The sequence below is a fragment of the Erithacus rubecula genome (genome assembly GCF_903797595.1).
Source record: "Erithacus rubecula genome assembly, chromosome: 1".
NCBI classification, from domain to species: domain Eukaryota; kingdom Metazoa; phylum Chordata; class Aves; order Passeriformes; family Muscicapidae; genus Erithacus; species Erithacus rubecula.
Window position 1 is genome coordinate 78,583,185 of NC_136658.1, and position 15,661 is coordinate 78,598,845.

Consider the following 15,661-nt stretch of genomic DNA (forward strand, 5'->3'; position numbering starts at 1 on the left):
CTGAAGCCCAGTCTAAAATCCAGGGCTATGCAGTGTCTAATCCTTATTCTGCTCTGAAATGCACACCTCTCTTTGTCCATCATTTTATCTGCTTACTTGCCTTGCTTGGGTTTTATGAGGATTAAATTTTGCACATTATGTGAAGGCTTCTATATAGGCATTGAAAAAAAAAATTGAAAAAGAAAATTAATATACACTAGTAAAATTTCTTTATCTTTATACTATTATAAAGAGAGAAAAAAAAAGGAAAGGAAGGAAAGAAACAAGGAAAAAACAGACTTATTGATTTGGATATTGTGAAAGAAATGTGGTGCTAGAAGTGTCAAAACTTAGCTGGTATGCAGACATTTCCACAGTGCTTAGAATCTCCTCCACAACATTCTTGTTCAACATAAAAATATTCTGTTTTGTGAGTTGAAAGAGTAAAATTTTCCCATTCCTTTCATGTTGACTTTCATATTGGAATAATGAATTAAATGCTATGTTTCTACTAAATGCTGCAGATATTGATTTATGTAGGGCAGTGTTTTGACAGTATGTATATGGAATACTTAAAAATAATAATTTTTTCGGAATTTTTCTCTGAGAAGAATTAGATGTTTTTTATTCTGATTCAGCATGAAAACAAATGTTGAAATATTAATGTTTCCCCAAGCGTGGAAATTCTTACTGGATGTAATTATAATTATCCTTAGTACTTTTGTTTCTGAAGCCAAATAGAGCAATAGCAGCTAGAATATGCTGGCCTACATGCCGAAATCTATTGAAATTCATATCCTAAGCTTTTTATTTGAGCAATTTTCCTCAATTTAAATTTTCTTACTATGTATGCAACTTATGCAAGACACATTTATTCTAAAATAACTTTTAATCATTTAAATATTTTGCTCTATTGTTTTTAACATCAGACATTTCAGCAATGGAATCTTAGCAAAGCATAAAATGTGTGTGACTTTTTAGGACAACATTTGTTTGATCTATTCCCTTCTTGGTTAGGTTATGAGATTAGAGAAGAATAGGCTATGGATAACCAAAGAAAAATATGTGTGGAAAGTTTAAATTTTTTCCGATAAATCACTCAAGTATGAGCTGAAATATTTTTTGTATACTAGACTTCTTTTGTTAGATATTGCCTCTTTTTTTATGATTATGTCTAGAGATATTCATATCCCCAGGTGAGACCTGAGAGGATTTAAGGGGAAGAACAGACCATCTGGAGCATTTTTTCAGTTTATACATTTGCAACATGATTTAGCTGTTCCCATCAGCTCTGCAGCTTGGCTTGGGCTGCACAAGTTGACTGCTGTTTTTCTAGCTGCTGTCCCATAGGATTTATGGTTCTGCAGTCCAAATCCACCTTCCAGTTACCTGCAACCCTGCTGACAATTCATGACGTTGTATGAGGTTAGTTGAGGATATCATTTGCTGTTATGTGGAATCATGTGATGCCTTTTTTTCCCCTTTAGTTTTTTTATTACCTAGGGTCCCTTTCTGGAACAAAATCATGGCTTAATTACAAGGGCTTTACAGTCAGTAAGTAAATAAATTTGAGACTCAAAGGCAGTATTGCAGTGACTAGTGATAAAGCAGGAGAGTCACAGTTTGGATAATAGATTTTCTACAGAATTTACATTTCAGTTATCACTGTTTTATTTCCACCCTTGGGAAACCTGCTCCAAAAGCAGACCAGCCACACTTAAGGCTGAAAAAGCTACCAGGGATGTAGAAAATGAAGGATTGGCTCCTGGCATGTTCAAAGAGACTACTGGAGAGAAACAAGGCCTTTTGGTTAGGATTGATGGAGAGAAACATTTTATGTTGTAAGGTCATTCTGGCTAATGTTTTATTTTCTGTTTGTCATCTGCTTTTACAGACCTGAAAAGGTGCTGGATATTTCCAGCCAGCCCTCTCTCCCCATCCTCCTTTCTACAGTATTATTGAATATTCTGTGCAGCTCTGCCCTTTAATTTTGCAGTTGGGTGTCATGTCCATAGAGAATCAAAGTTTCTGAGATGCAATCCATGGACTTGCTGGGCTTTGATTCTTACCCTTCATACATTATCAGAGAAAATTCTCAGCCTAAGGAATTTAGATAACTGTTGAAAAGATACTAACAGCTGCACATTGGCTTTTCCTGGCCATAGAAACAGAGAATCACATTGAACATTTCCAAGCATCATGTCTAGTACTAGGTCTGGGGGTAGTTGGCCATATGGGCCATAAGACCATGCAGCCTCTCTCTCCTTCCTTGAGCTGGACTGTATCCACTGGGGTTTTGTCACTCTGTGACAGAGAAAGTGACAGGTGAAGTTGAAACTTCATTTTAAACCTTTAACTTCTCATGTCACTTGACTATACCCTTGAAAGTGATTTATGATACTGGCTTTGCCTTCCTTGCTCTACTAGGAGATGAAGTGATGCCTGACAGGGATATCCATCTTCATTGCTGATATTTTGATTGGAATGGTGGGTGCTAAAGATGCAGAAGACAGTGATTGTGCCTTTCGAAATATTAGGAGGTGAGGAAATATGCTTGAGGAGCTGGCAGATTATCAGAGGGGGAAAAAATTCCCCAAAAAAGAAACCAGTGTTTGTTTGCTGACTCTGCTGATTAGTCAATAGGGGTTTTGTCACGTAATTGTCACTGATCTTAGCAGATATATTTCTATCTAGGCACACAGTGGGTCTTAGTTTGAATATTTTCCGTTGGTCTTATTTCTTAGTTTGAATATTTTCCATTGGTTTATTCTGTAGGCAAATAAAAAGGGACACTGAAGATAGGCAAAGCCTATGATTTTGCAAATCCATTAAGTATCACAAAGTGCTAGAGGATTTCTTCTGCTTCCAAGACTTCTGGAGCTGGGTGGCAATTGGGAGTGCTTGATATTCTGGTAGTGACCCTCCTCCCTTCACAGCCAGCTCCTCAAAAGAGTCACAACATTGAGACATGAGAGCACAGGTTTGGGTTTTCCTGTAGAAAGGTCAGAGGCAGCAGCCTCAAGCTTGGAGTGCAGGTACAAGAACAAAGAAAAATAAAGAGAAACTTTGCAGAGAATGGGCTGAAGCAAGAAAACAATACAATAAATAAATTTAACACACTTTTTTCTCATTTCCAAACTCTGCCTAGGAGGGCTGGTAAATAAAACCAGTCAATCTGTGGAATGATTCCTAGACAAGAAAAGGAGTTAATGTGCAGCAGAGCTGGTGTGCACCATCTTCACCTGCTCGTTTGTCTTCCCCTGACACAAATGTTTCCTATCATCACCAATGATAATTTCTGGAGACACTGGACAGAGGTGATAAAATCACTCCACAATTCAAATGCATGTGGCTTTTAGTCACTAATAATTTATGTTCAATTTTTACTGATGACTACAAGTTATCAAGAAATGTATCTTCTGGGTAGTGAAACCTATTCTCCTCTCCTAAATACAGAATAAACCTGAAGTGAGTAGTGTGCCACTGATGCATAGTAAACGTAATTGAAGGTAGTATGATTTCTATTTGCAGGCACAATGCTAATACTGAAAGAAGAGCAAAATTCCCCTTTGTGAATTCACCAAAAATCACCTCCTGAGCACTCTAAATTATGTACTTCTTGTCCCTCTCTAAAGGTGTGAATTAATTTCATTCAAAGGACAAAAACCAATCCCATAAAACCACATCCAGTTGTTTTTCTTTTCTACTGGAATCACTGTAGTTTGTGTAAATGTAATCTGGCTAGTCTGGGAGCAAAAGAAAAACCCAAACCAACAACCAAACTAAACTATGTGTACTAAGCAGGCCCTTCACCCAGTGCAATGATCAGAAAAATGACCTGAAGTTACTAAGGAAAAATTATTGAAACTATCAGTCTAGTGGATAGTAAAAAGCCCAAAGATAATAGATTGCAGTAGTTAGGTCTGTGTAAGCAAGAAAATAGCAGGGAACACAACTGATTCTTGATATATGGAAAATCACTTTTTTTTATTTTTTTTTTTTTTCTGGGAAAAAACCTGAAGTGTCTATACATACACTCAACAGGTGTGTTTATTTTCACCTATGGTATAGCTAACAGCTTGTGTATCAATGTGTACATCAAGTGTTTGCTTTTAGGAAATTATATTGATTGGATTTTTTTTGTCTTTTTAGAAAACCCATTGCAATACATACTGTGAGCATAGGGAATGACACAGCAAAAACAAGAGAGAAGTAATCACCATGGTTCCCCCCCCCCACCCCAGCAAGAATAAATCATTATAACTATAAATCACACAACTTCATTACAGGGCTGAAAATTCCAAGCAGCAGAAGCAGATAATTAGAGGAAAAGTTGAGACCAAGCCTTCTATTTAAACTGTTTCAAGAACTCATTGCACATACTATTCTTTTCTTTCTTTTCTCACTCTCTTTTTTTCTTTTAAGTAGCAAACAAATGTAATTGGAAAAAGAAAGTGCACCCAAAATACTACTTACAAATTGTCCTCAGCAGCATAATGGCCTAATGGTGAAGGGGTGCTGCAGTCCCAGTGTGGAGCGTGGCACAGATGGAGAGCAGTTGTGTGTGCTGATGAGGGGCAGATGCTCTCAAAGGCATTTTGTAGCATTAGATATCCTGGCTTCTCTCCATTGCTGGCACCGATCTCATCACTCAGCACGTGAAGAGATTTCACCCTCTACTGCCAGGGCTGCGTGGCTGCAATGAGGTGCACCAGTGCTGGACACAGCCAAGAGAGCCCAGGAGCAGAACTTCAGGAAAACATCTAGAGCAGTTGTCATCTGTATTTTCAAATGACCTTGCTGTTTAAAATAGGGCAGACTGCAGACTGGCAGGACTAGCTGATTCTGTGCAGGCCTTAACAAGAACATCCCTTGTCACTGGTTCACTTATTACTCATCCTTTAGTCTCTGCCCAGTTTCACTTGCAGTTTTGCTCTATAAATATATGAAATACTCTTTATATCAACACCTCTTTCCGTGTATAAATCTCAGTTACAGTAATACACTCCATTGTACAGTTTGAACAGGGGGTGTCTAAATAAAAGTTGACAGATTGTGTTGTATCATGAATTCCCTCTGAAGAGACATAGAAGACCTTTTACAGTAAACAGGAAATGAGTAAGACAAAAAAGCAGTTTATAAAATAAATTGTTTAAAGATAGACTGAGAATTTTTTTCCTGCCTTGTAAAGGGCTATGCAGTGAAATCAGAAGGTGATGCATTATAAAATACTAAAATACTTTGCGACATTATGTATATAGTCATGTAAATAAAATACAGCATAGCTACAAGAGACAATAAAATTAAAAATATTTTGGAAAATCATCTATATATCTAATATATATAAAGAGACAATTAATGGCAACAGGACAAAAAAGAAAGGATATGAAATCTTTAGAATCTTAGCATAACAACCATTACTAAATAGCAGTATAATAGGTGGAGAAGGAAAGTAGAGATTACCATGTAAGAGGTTGTTTGATGAGAAGATTTTAAACTTTGCTCTGAGGTACCTGATCCTGGTTACTGTAACAGGTATATACAAATCTGTGCTGATTTTCCATCTTATCCAGTGTGGCTCTCCAGTACCTGATCCTGTCGTTGAACTACTTTGTGCATTACATATGCATTTCTGAAGATGAGTAAATTTTTTTTTCATAACATCATGATTATAACTTTTTGATTAGCAGCATGAACAGTTAATAATGAAATAGAGAAAAAAATTAAATCTGCAGGTTAAAAAAAAATATCTATTTCTTTGGGTCTATTAGAAGCAAATTTGTGCACTTTTCTGTAAACAAACTGTATTTTGATGAAGCAGTAAAGTTGTCTTTTACTTCACACTCTATTAATTCAACAACAGCAAGAAAGACAGAATCAGATCCTTGATTGCTATTAATGACATCCTATAAAAGGTTGCAAGACAATGCAAAACAAGATTGCAATTGATATAATGACAAACAAAAACCAAGGGAAGCCAGAACTGAAATGTAGTTTTTATTTTGGCTTCTCCTGGAGGAAAAATAAAAAAAAAAAAACCAAACCCAAAAAGACAGCCCAACAAACCAACTTAAAAACAGTGAATTGGCTGTTTATAGTCTCATAATTAAGAAGCAAAACCCCAGTAAAAGGCAGGCTGGCCAGAAGTGAAATGGATGCAAGACCCAACATGTAAGTTGCAGGAAACCCCCTTGTTTTGCAATTAGAAACCCAACTAGTGAAACTGTGAGCATAAAGCCACTCATCCTTTACATAATGTATGGTTTTGGTTGCTTATTCTTCTTTAATCTGAAACAGAAATTAAAGGCTTCTGGATTTATACTTTTGATGGATAAAAACTTGTTTGCTAGGGCTTGCATCTTGACTGTATGGTTACCAGGAGATTTTGGACTCCATTGCTAGTTTTTTGTAGCTAGTGAGTGTTACAACCAATTTAACACCTTTATTCAAAATAGTAACAATGCTATAGTGTGATTTATATACAAAAACCTCTCATCTTTTGAGGAAAGAAGTAATAGTGTAAACTTATAACTTTAAACACTTCTCTATTCACTCCTGGGTGCAGGAAATTCCATTCCCCTTCCACAGGCTTAATACAATTTGAAAATGTTACTTTATTATCTGCACACATAAACATGCATATACATTTAAATTGTATGTGTATATACTTTCTTTTTTTAATTAGTGAAGTAGTCTAAACTTATTTTAGTAACCTAGATCTTAGATAAATCCACTTTGAAGTGAAGTCAGGGGGTAGTAAAACATCTAGTTGGGATTATGGAATAAAATGTTCTGTATTGCTAAAGCAGCTTATCCTACACTTATCAATTAACAGTTAGAGTGACAGTTCTGACTGGGTGATGGTATTTTTGCAAGTTTCTAGAAAACAAATAGCCTAGCTTTAAGAAGTAGGTTTAAAGATTGCAAGTCATCTCTTTAATTGTTGGTTGGTTTGGATTAAGGCCTTTTACTTGATGAAAAATACTTGTTATAAAACTGTTTTAAAAACTTCTTATGCATGTAAAATACCTATGTAATTTTATAATATAATGCTGGTACTTAAACACATGCTCTTAGACATACAAACACACACAAAAATCCCTAAACTCAGACACTTAAGAATTTAACATATCTTTAACAAGAAGCTGAGTCCTTCAGGTTAGGCTTATTTTCATTAAATACTGAATGTAAATGATTGATATTACTGAAACAGCAGCAGCAGATTAGAAAGTAATACGAAGACAAGACTAATCCAGAATCTGAAATGCATCATTTCTAACCACTGCATCTCATGGAAATCTGAATTTCATCTATCAGACTCGAGCAATTTCAGTTCTCAGGGAAGCCAGAGGACTGAGAATTACCCACTTTGTTATATATTTGAGAATATATAGTGAGAGATTTTTAAAAATGGCCGATGTTTCATTCTGTACTGTCTCAGCAGACTTGGATGTGATGATGATGTTGAATTAAACTGCCATCTTAATAGACTTTAAAATGAATTATCACAAGTAATGGATTACAAATAATCAAAATAGTTTATGACCTCTAAAAAATATGAAGACTAATATCATATGTAAAATTGGAATCAGACATAGAATCATAGAATATTTCAAGTTGGAAGGGCCTAAAAGGATTATTGATTCTAGCTCTCTGCTCCTCACAGGACTGCTCAAAAATAAACCATGTGACTAAGAGTGTTGTCCAGATGCTCCCTGAACTATGGCAGGCTTGATGCCATGACTAGTTCCCTGGGGAGCATGTTCCAGTGATCAATCAAAACTGAAAGTGTGTTCTTAACAGCTGTCAGGATGAGCCCTTGGCTTTTTCCATCCTTTAAATTATTTTTATAAGCAGAACGAATTTTCTTTGGTAATTTCTAGGGCATACATTCTAGGGGGTCAAACTATAATTCTGGAACATTTTGCACGTCCTCACAGACTAATATTAGAGAAAGTGTAAGGTGTGAACCCTACTGAATCTTCTCTGCAATTGTTCTTAAGGCAATTCGGCATTGACCACACTATGATTTGCTTTTATACTGACAAAAATGAGATTAACAATAAAAATAAAGCTCACTGTTTACAGAGACTTGGATCATCCCGAGCACATGGAATGAGAAATGTCTCCTCAGACATCGGAGGTCTCCTCTTTACCTTGTCTATGCCATATGTGAATTTGTCCTCAAGAATACCAGGACTTACTTATTCTTTTGTTTTACTTTTCCCTTTAAATTTAAAATGTTGAGTCTGTTAGTTTCTTGGCTATGTGAGCTTTTCCCATAGCTCCTTTGTGCTTGGTAAATTAATGCAATGCTATAGAATTGCTGAAGTCCAAACCAGTAGTGCACAAGCTGAACATAAACAAGTTATATAACACTGCAATCATTCATTTATTAAAGTAAGTGGAAAATTCAAGGCATACGTAATCCTTTTGGACAACTGACAGGCAGGTGTGATCAAGAGAACAGAGAATCTGGTGATTGTAGGCAGATAGAGAGACAGGTTTGTCTGGGTGATTAGAAAATAAAGTGAGATGGAATTGGGAAAAATGGGAGAGAGCATTGGCTGTCCCACGACAAGGAGAAGTAACAGTGCAGAGATTTCTGAAGGGGTAAGGGGAACAAGCTGCAGCAGTAATAAGTGTCTAGGGAGATTAAGGAGACAGGACCCAAAGCATCTGTGCCAGAGAGAAGGGATAAAAAGAAGAGTAAACTGGGCTTAAAGAACTGCCAGACCATTTCCTACTCTCAATAATTCCCCAATATATTTGACATAGAAGGGAGAGAGATAACACTGAACCCCAGACATGTCCCATCTCAGGTCACTATTGCATCCTTCCTGTCTGTGGTTCACCTCTCAGCCTTCTGCCTGGGTTCAGGGAGGGGCAGCTTGCCCCTGCCCCAACACTGCCACAAGATAGATGATTTTACTGCACCAGGCTTTTCAGCTCCACTTGCTCTCAAACATCCTGACCCTACAGACCAGCAGGTTGCCCATCTTCATCCTTCCCACTGTATGACTAGGTTAGCAGTGAGCTGGACCATTTTTTAGCAAAGTTAAAGCAAAGTGAATCAACCTATAGACTTTCTCACATTTCCTATCTTCTGTCACCTGAATGTCTTCCTTTGCATCATGTTTTGGCCTGATCTTCCCTCCAGCTTGTTCTACAAATCTCTTTACCCATCACTGCATTTGCTCTCTCATATTCCATAGTCTTAGAGATAGGCAGCTGGAAATACCCCAGTCAGTCTTTAAAAGCATCAGCAAAAACTAGAGATGCTCTTCCCCTGCTTGGGGGAACACTGAGGTCAGAACCTGCCCCCAATGAGCCAAGTGCAAAAGCAGTGTGGGTCCTAAAGATAACATGTAAGAATCCAGTCTAAGAAGTCAATTCTTGAAACAGGAATATATGTGGAAAAGAATTTTCATTCTGATGTGAGGCACAATTCAAGCTGTGTGAAAAGCTCACAACGAGTAAGAATTGCCCTCTTCTGGCACCAGCAGGTGCCTTCACTGACTGTCTAAAACATCAGGCTCAGCCCCAACCTCACAAGCATCTGCATGGGGCACAATCTTTGCTTCTTTGGCCAATTCTGTCCAACTCTGAAGAGCTTGACATTCAGCTTCCTTGATCTGGTCATCCATTCATCATCAGTGTGAGGACACTCTGCTTGTGGCATGAAGTTACCTGCTCATCTGTATCTGACATGCCCAAAACCAAGACTCTCACATCCTCAAATGATTCAATACCAACTGCTTCCTGAAGCTGACTGGCCAACTGCAACAGCAGTGAGCAAAGTCTTCAGGGAAGTGCCCACAAACAGCACAGATGAGACTGGTGCATTCTGCTTCCAGACCTCCAATACCAACAGTAGCAGTGTTGTCATAGTCCCGTTTGGATAAGGGATGGGTAGGATTACATATATGTGAAAGCTGGTCTGCAACATTCTCCCCACAAACCTTGCCTTGTGCAATATTATTTTATATGGCACTCAAGTAGTCTTGCAAGAAGATGCAACAAAAATACAGGTGCAGATCAACTCATGATGCCCGGTTTTTGAGGAGTGATTCTGCTTTATTATTTCCTTCATATTAGAATGGTGCTAGCTACACTTCTGATGAAAGATATGTTTATCTTACAGTATTGCTAAGGAAGAGATCAAAGACATGTGGAGGACTTGGGTGTCATGGAAAACTTTTGCTTTGGACCATAATAATCTTTCTGTCCTTTTGCTGAACCCTAACAAAATACTCTTAGCTAAGGGTTGGGCAGTGTTGCATAGGGGATGCCACAGGTGCTTGCAGATATCCCTATTCAAACACTGAAATAATCACATTGCAGTTACTGACACTAGATATTTTTTAACACAAATGAACTAACTGTCAGCAAAGCCATTTCTATAGTGGGCATAATTAACCATTTTTCATTTAATAGCATTATTTTCTTGGTGTTGGAATATTGCCAGTACACATTGCTTGTTTAAATGTCTGAAATTCCTCTGCTCCTCTCCAGTCCTGACTAACAGAAATAACACTGTATCATTATAGTGCAACAACTTTTCCCTTACCCCACCTGAGGCATTAAGGAATGTATTAGCCAGAGCTGGGTGTTCAATGGAACCTTCACACCCTGTTCTTCTTTGGCTGTGATTTTCTGGTCAATATCAATCCCTTTCTTTCACTCTCTGTGGGGTTTTGTTTCTCTTCTTCTGTTTCACAAATGCACTGGTTCTTATCCCCTGAGTGCTTATCATCCCTTGTGCGCAGGATTTTGTCAAAGGGCTTTTGAAACTTCATGTATGTTAATCAATCAGTTAATCTACTTACAGACATTTTCCAATAAATCCAGGAATTACATAACAACTGATTTCACTGCTGAAATAACACTGGTTACTTCTAGAATTTCCATGTGACTTGTTCTTCTTTCAGCCAAGTTGCCATGTTCAGTGTGAAGCCTGTTAATACCCCTGCTCAAATCTAAATATATGCAGTCTTTTAAAGTGCTTTATGATAGAAGTTTTTAACAAAAGCTTGTGTATATATGTTAGCAGCTCACCTGCTTTGTGAGTCTGTGCAAGTTTTGTGGGTAAGCCCATGTTTGGGGATTTTAAAAAAAATATTTTTATTTTTGCATTTGTTTTTTTTTCTGCATACCTTCTTACTCTTTGGCCTCTGAGTCTTGACTGAGCTGCAGGGGGGATGCTCAGAACTTACCTGATATGGAGAAGGCGTATGAGGGAAGGGGAATGCAAACCCAAACTGTTCATGCTCCAGGCTTTCCTGACCAGATAGATCCTGAAGGTGTGACATACACTGAATACTTAGATGCACAAGTACAACAGTTGCTGCAGAGATGGTTGATTAAAAAAACCAAACAACTCAGCAGGAACAATAATCACACTATGCTTCTTGCATAATAGCTGAGTGGTTTGAGCATTTTGTGGAAGAGGGAAAGTTGTTCCTATTCCAAGACTCTATTGCACTTACTAGTTCTGCATTTTGTCTTGTTCTTTTCTAGTCTAAAAAGCATAGAGTCTTCAGGGAATATGGATTTGAACACTGTTGCCTCGTTTCCGTGAACTTAAATGCTAAGCTAAAAAAACCTCAGATTTCTTCTTTACTGTGTTCCTGGGTGCCACCTCCTTACAGCCATACTAGCAAATGTAACTTTTTTCCAGTGGGACCATTTTCTGGAAAAGTGAAATAGCTGAAAAAGGCTGAGAGGGACCAAAAGCCATCCCCCTTCATGGGAAAATGCTGTAGCATGGTTCTGTTAGAATGTAGAACAATCTACTATCTTCCCCAGTGTTACTGAAGAAAAGGAAGTATATCCCATCAGATAACTGCCTGCAGCAGAGGAGTCTGCTCTGAGTCCCCAGGACTTTCTACTGTGTAGCTTGCAGACACCTCTCCCTTTGGCAAAGTTTCTTTCCCCTTCTAAGTAGCTGACCCTCCCCAAGCTACTAAGAAGGCTGCCTAAGAGCTTACTGTTCTGTCTAGTACTGCTATGCTCAAGTGCCACATATTAGGAGAGATGATGTCTATTTTGAGGGTACCTAAAATTAATTACTCTTCTTGTTATGGAGGGGAAAAAAAAAGGCATAGGTCAAAAAAAAAAAAAAAAAAAAAAGAAAAAACAACCAGCCTATCAAAATTGTCTGCAGGTGCAAAAACCCCTACCATGAATTCCAAATGCAATCCCAATGGACTGTTTCCCAGCACTGCCTATTACTGTGAGCAACTCCCTACTGAACCTGAAAGCTCCTCAGGCATTTAACTATATTCACCCACACATGTTAAGGAGATCCTGCTCTGGGAAGATAGGCACTTATCTCTTGCCTCAAGTCCCAATACAATCCAGCTTAGGAAGACAGGCGTTTAAATCCCTTTTAGAAGCCTGAAAAATTAGCAGCAGTCAGAATTATATCTGGCTTTTTCTGACATGGGCCATCAGCTTCCACATAGGTGCATAAGGCTGAGAGCATGACTTGAGCTCAGCACAGGAGTGCAAGTGTACATTTTGCCTTTAGAGAGGGACTGATGGGTCACTGACATCTTACAAGACTACTCCAACTATTACATCATGCTTGGGCAGAAAGCATCAACCTCTCCTACTGTGTGTGGGTATGCAGAGTTATTTGATCTAGTTCTCACCTCAAGAGAAGAAAAACAAGGGGAGCAAACTCACATGTGGAAAAGAGGCATCATAAAGGAGACAAGAAAAACAAAGCATAACCTTGTAACTCTCCACCCTGTGCTAGAGAGCATCTGGACTGCTAGGCCAGCCTTGGGTTTGCTTTTGTCTCTGATGTCCCCTGTCCCCCTTGTGTTCCAGGCTGCCCAGGCTGCAACACCACACTACCCAATGGCTGCTGATTATGCCATTCTGCTGGGAAGTTGGAGCTCAGGGCTTAATTAGAGTCTAAAAACATCACCCACTTCCTTTCTTACATGTTTTTGCATCTTTATGCAAAATGTGGGCGGAATCACTGTGATCTCATTAATGTCAGTCCTGCAGCAGGGATAGAGGCTGGATCCTGTGTCAATGGAGTGTTAGGAGTGTTTCAGATGAGTTTCCAAGAGGTATCAGTGCTCTAGCTGCAGGCTGGCTTTGCCCACTGGCACTGTGAGCTCACTTGCAGTCAGTGGAAAGAAGGAGGCACTCTAAAGTGCCTCAAAGAAAGCTGTCATTTTCTGCAGGTCTTCAGAAGTGCCTCTCTCTGTATCCTCTGCCCATACAGCAAAGCTGAGGAATTGGATTGGTCCTTTTGTCCTTTCCAGGGCTGACCCCTAAAATTTCATTGAGCTAATAATGTCTCAGTAAGGTATCTAAAGTCGATGGATTTCAGCCTGAATACTTGAGGCTTTGCAGTAAATGATTGCAAGGAAAAACCAAAGTGTCAATAGGAGGATGTAAGCTATTATAAACCAAAGAAAAAGAAGTATTGATTGAAATAAAGACGTATTAGAAGACTATTTGAAAAGAATCAAAGACTACAGCCTTTTATAATTATTTTCCTTTATCCCCCATCCCCATTAGTCTTTAGAAAAAATAGTTTAATATATTGTTGGAAAAAATTGTTCTCATCTTTTCTGTGACACTGTACTCATGAATCATGAAGGGCTGAAAATCATTGTAACACACTTAGAAAAAGTAGTTGGTTCAATAAGACTGTAATGTTAAGACTGTAATCAGTTTTCCCTCCCTTAGTCTAATTCCTTGGATAGCATTCTCTGAAAAAAGACAGGAGTATTTATTGTAGTAGCTTGAATATGCATCAATTTATTTTATTATACTAGAAAACCTGAAAAAGTATGGTTTATTTATATACAGATTGTGTAAATACACTGTAGGCAAGTTTCACAGTTTAATGTTGAAAGGGCTTTCATTAATGGTGCAGTTCTGAGAAAAGGATGTAAAGCAACATAAAAGAGTAGAGATTTGATTTTTACTGAGATAAGCTGAAAGAATAATTCACCTTTAATAAATGTGTTTCTTTTCATACTGTTTTATGTGCTGCTCTTTCTAGTACTCCATGCATAGTTGCAGATAATATACATTAAGAATGAATGCCTCATTGATGTGACTTAATGATGTCGATCATTTATGTTTGCCTAATTCTATGTGTTAATAATAAAAAATAGTAATAATCACCAGAGATCCATAAAATTAAATGGTTTGTTTTGTCCTGGAGCAACTACACACTATGCTTTCTGATAGAAGACATTAAGTCAGTTCTGCTGAGCAATGTAATCTGATACTTAAAAAGTATTGTTTTTTTTTTTTTTTAGAAAGTACGGAGTGGGGTTTTCTTAAAGGCTAGGAGACTACATTTCAAATGCACTTCCAGAACTTTATACGGTTTCCCATCTGTCTCAGAGACAGAAAGTTACCTAAAGATTTGAAACTGAATATAAGGGTCAACGTCTCCTATTGTGCAATGGCTGATTTTTGATTTGTATCAATTGCTCATCCGCATTTTTGAAAACCCACCAGTTCTGTAAATGAAAACCACGGCATCAGGACTAGGCGCTCTATTTCCTGTAGCCGAAACCAGCCACCTACCAGAACTGGTAGATAGGACCCACTTTTCTGTCCCGAGTACTCAGACTAAGTACTCAAATAAGGCTGAGGATCGAAAACTGACAACTTACGAGACACAGCATGCGATACACCAGTTATCACTGTAAAGACGGTATTCGTCAGACAGGTGTAAAATTCCGGCTCCTGAGGTAGAAAGGCTCCGTACACTGAGCTACATTTGGAGAAATCGGTACCTGCAACAGAGACCTGGAGAGGAGTGAGCCCGAGGGACGCCCGAGGTGAGAGGGGCCGTGCCCAGACCCAGCGACGCCGTGCGAGCCCGCAGCAGCCCCTCACTTGCGAAGGGAGATGGTCAGACAAGCCGTGAGCGCTTTCAGCCGCGGCATCCTGGAGCAGCGCCGAGTGCCTCATCCGCCTGCACTGACTGCCGGTGGCTGTCACAGACCGGGCAGCACGAGTCTCCGCGCCCAGCCGGCGGCCTCGCCGGGCGGGCTGGCACACCGCCACCGCCTCCCGCTCGCTGCTGCTGCTGCCGCCCCTCTCCGTCTCCGTCTCCCCCTGCCCAGCTGCTCGGGTGTCCCGGCGGGGGCCGAGCCGCCGCTGCCGCCGCCGAGGCCGGTCCGCCCGCCGCCGCCCCTTCCCTTCCCTTCCCCCGCCACCGCACATGCCCAGAAGGGCGGGAGCCGCGGCGAGCCCGGGCGCTGCTGTGACAGCGGCGGCGCTTTCCCTTCCGTGGGTGGGTGGGGGCCGCGCCGCCCCCCAGGCCCGGCCCGGCCCGGCGGAAACACTGCGCCGGCCGCCCGCTCGCCCAGTGCCTTCCCCGCCGCGCTCCGAGCCCGCTGCCGCCGCAGGGCGGGAGGCGGCCATGTCGCTATTGTCTGCGCTGGTGCCCTTGCTCCGGGTGTACTGCATCGGCCTCCGCGTCATCCTGCACCAGCTGCGCCGCCGCTTCCAGCCGCGCTGCGCCCCGGCCTCAGGTGAGCACCGCAGCCGGCGCCGCGGGGCGGGGCGGGGCGGCTCCGGGCCGGGGGGCGGCAGCCCAAACGCGGAGAGGGGAAAGTTTGCCGCGCCTCCCCCCACCCGCCACGGGCAGGCGGCAGTTCCGGGGCCGAGACCGCGCGGCCCAGCCGGGAGC

General features: G+C 40.4%; 1 protein-coding gene across 1 annotated transcript in view; it reads left to right on the plus strand.

Moving 5' to 3' along the window:
• The first annotated feature begins 15,169 nt into the window (after positions 1 to 15,169).
• DHRSX (dehydrogenase/reductase X-linked) overlaps positions 15,170 to 15,661 on the plus strand; it is a 159,488-nt gene continuing 158,996 nt past the window's right edge. Inside the window, exon 1 of the mRNA XM_079307837.1 lies at positions 15,170 to 15,503. Coding sequence (XP_079163963.1) covers positions 15,191 to 15,503 — 313 coding nt within the window. The 5' untranslated portion in view covers positions 15,170 to 15,190. The remainder of the gene's footprint in view (positions 15,504 to 15,661) is intronic.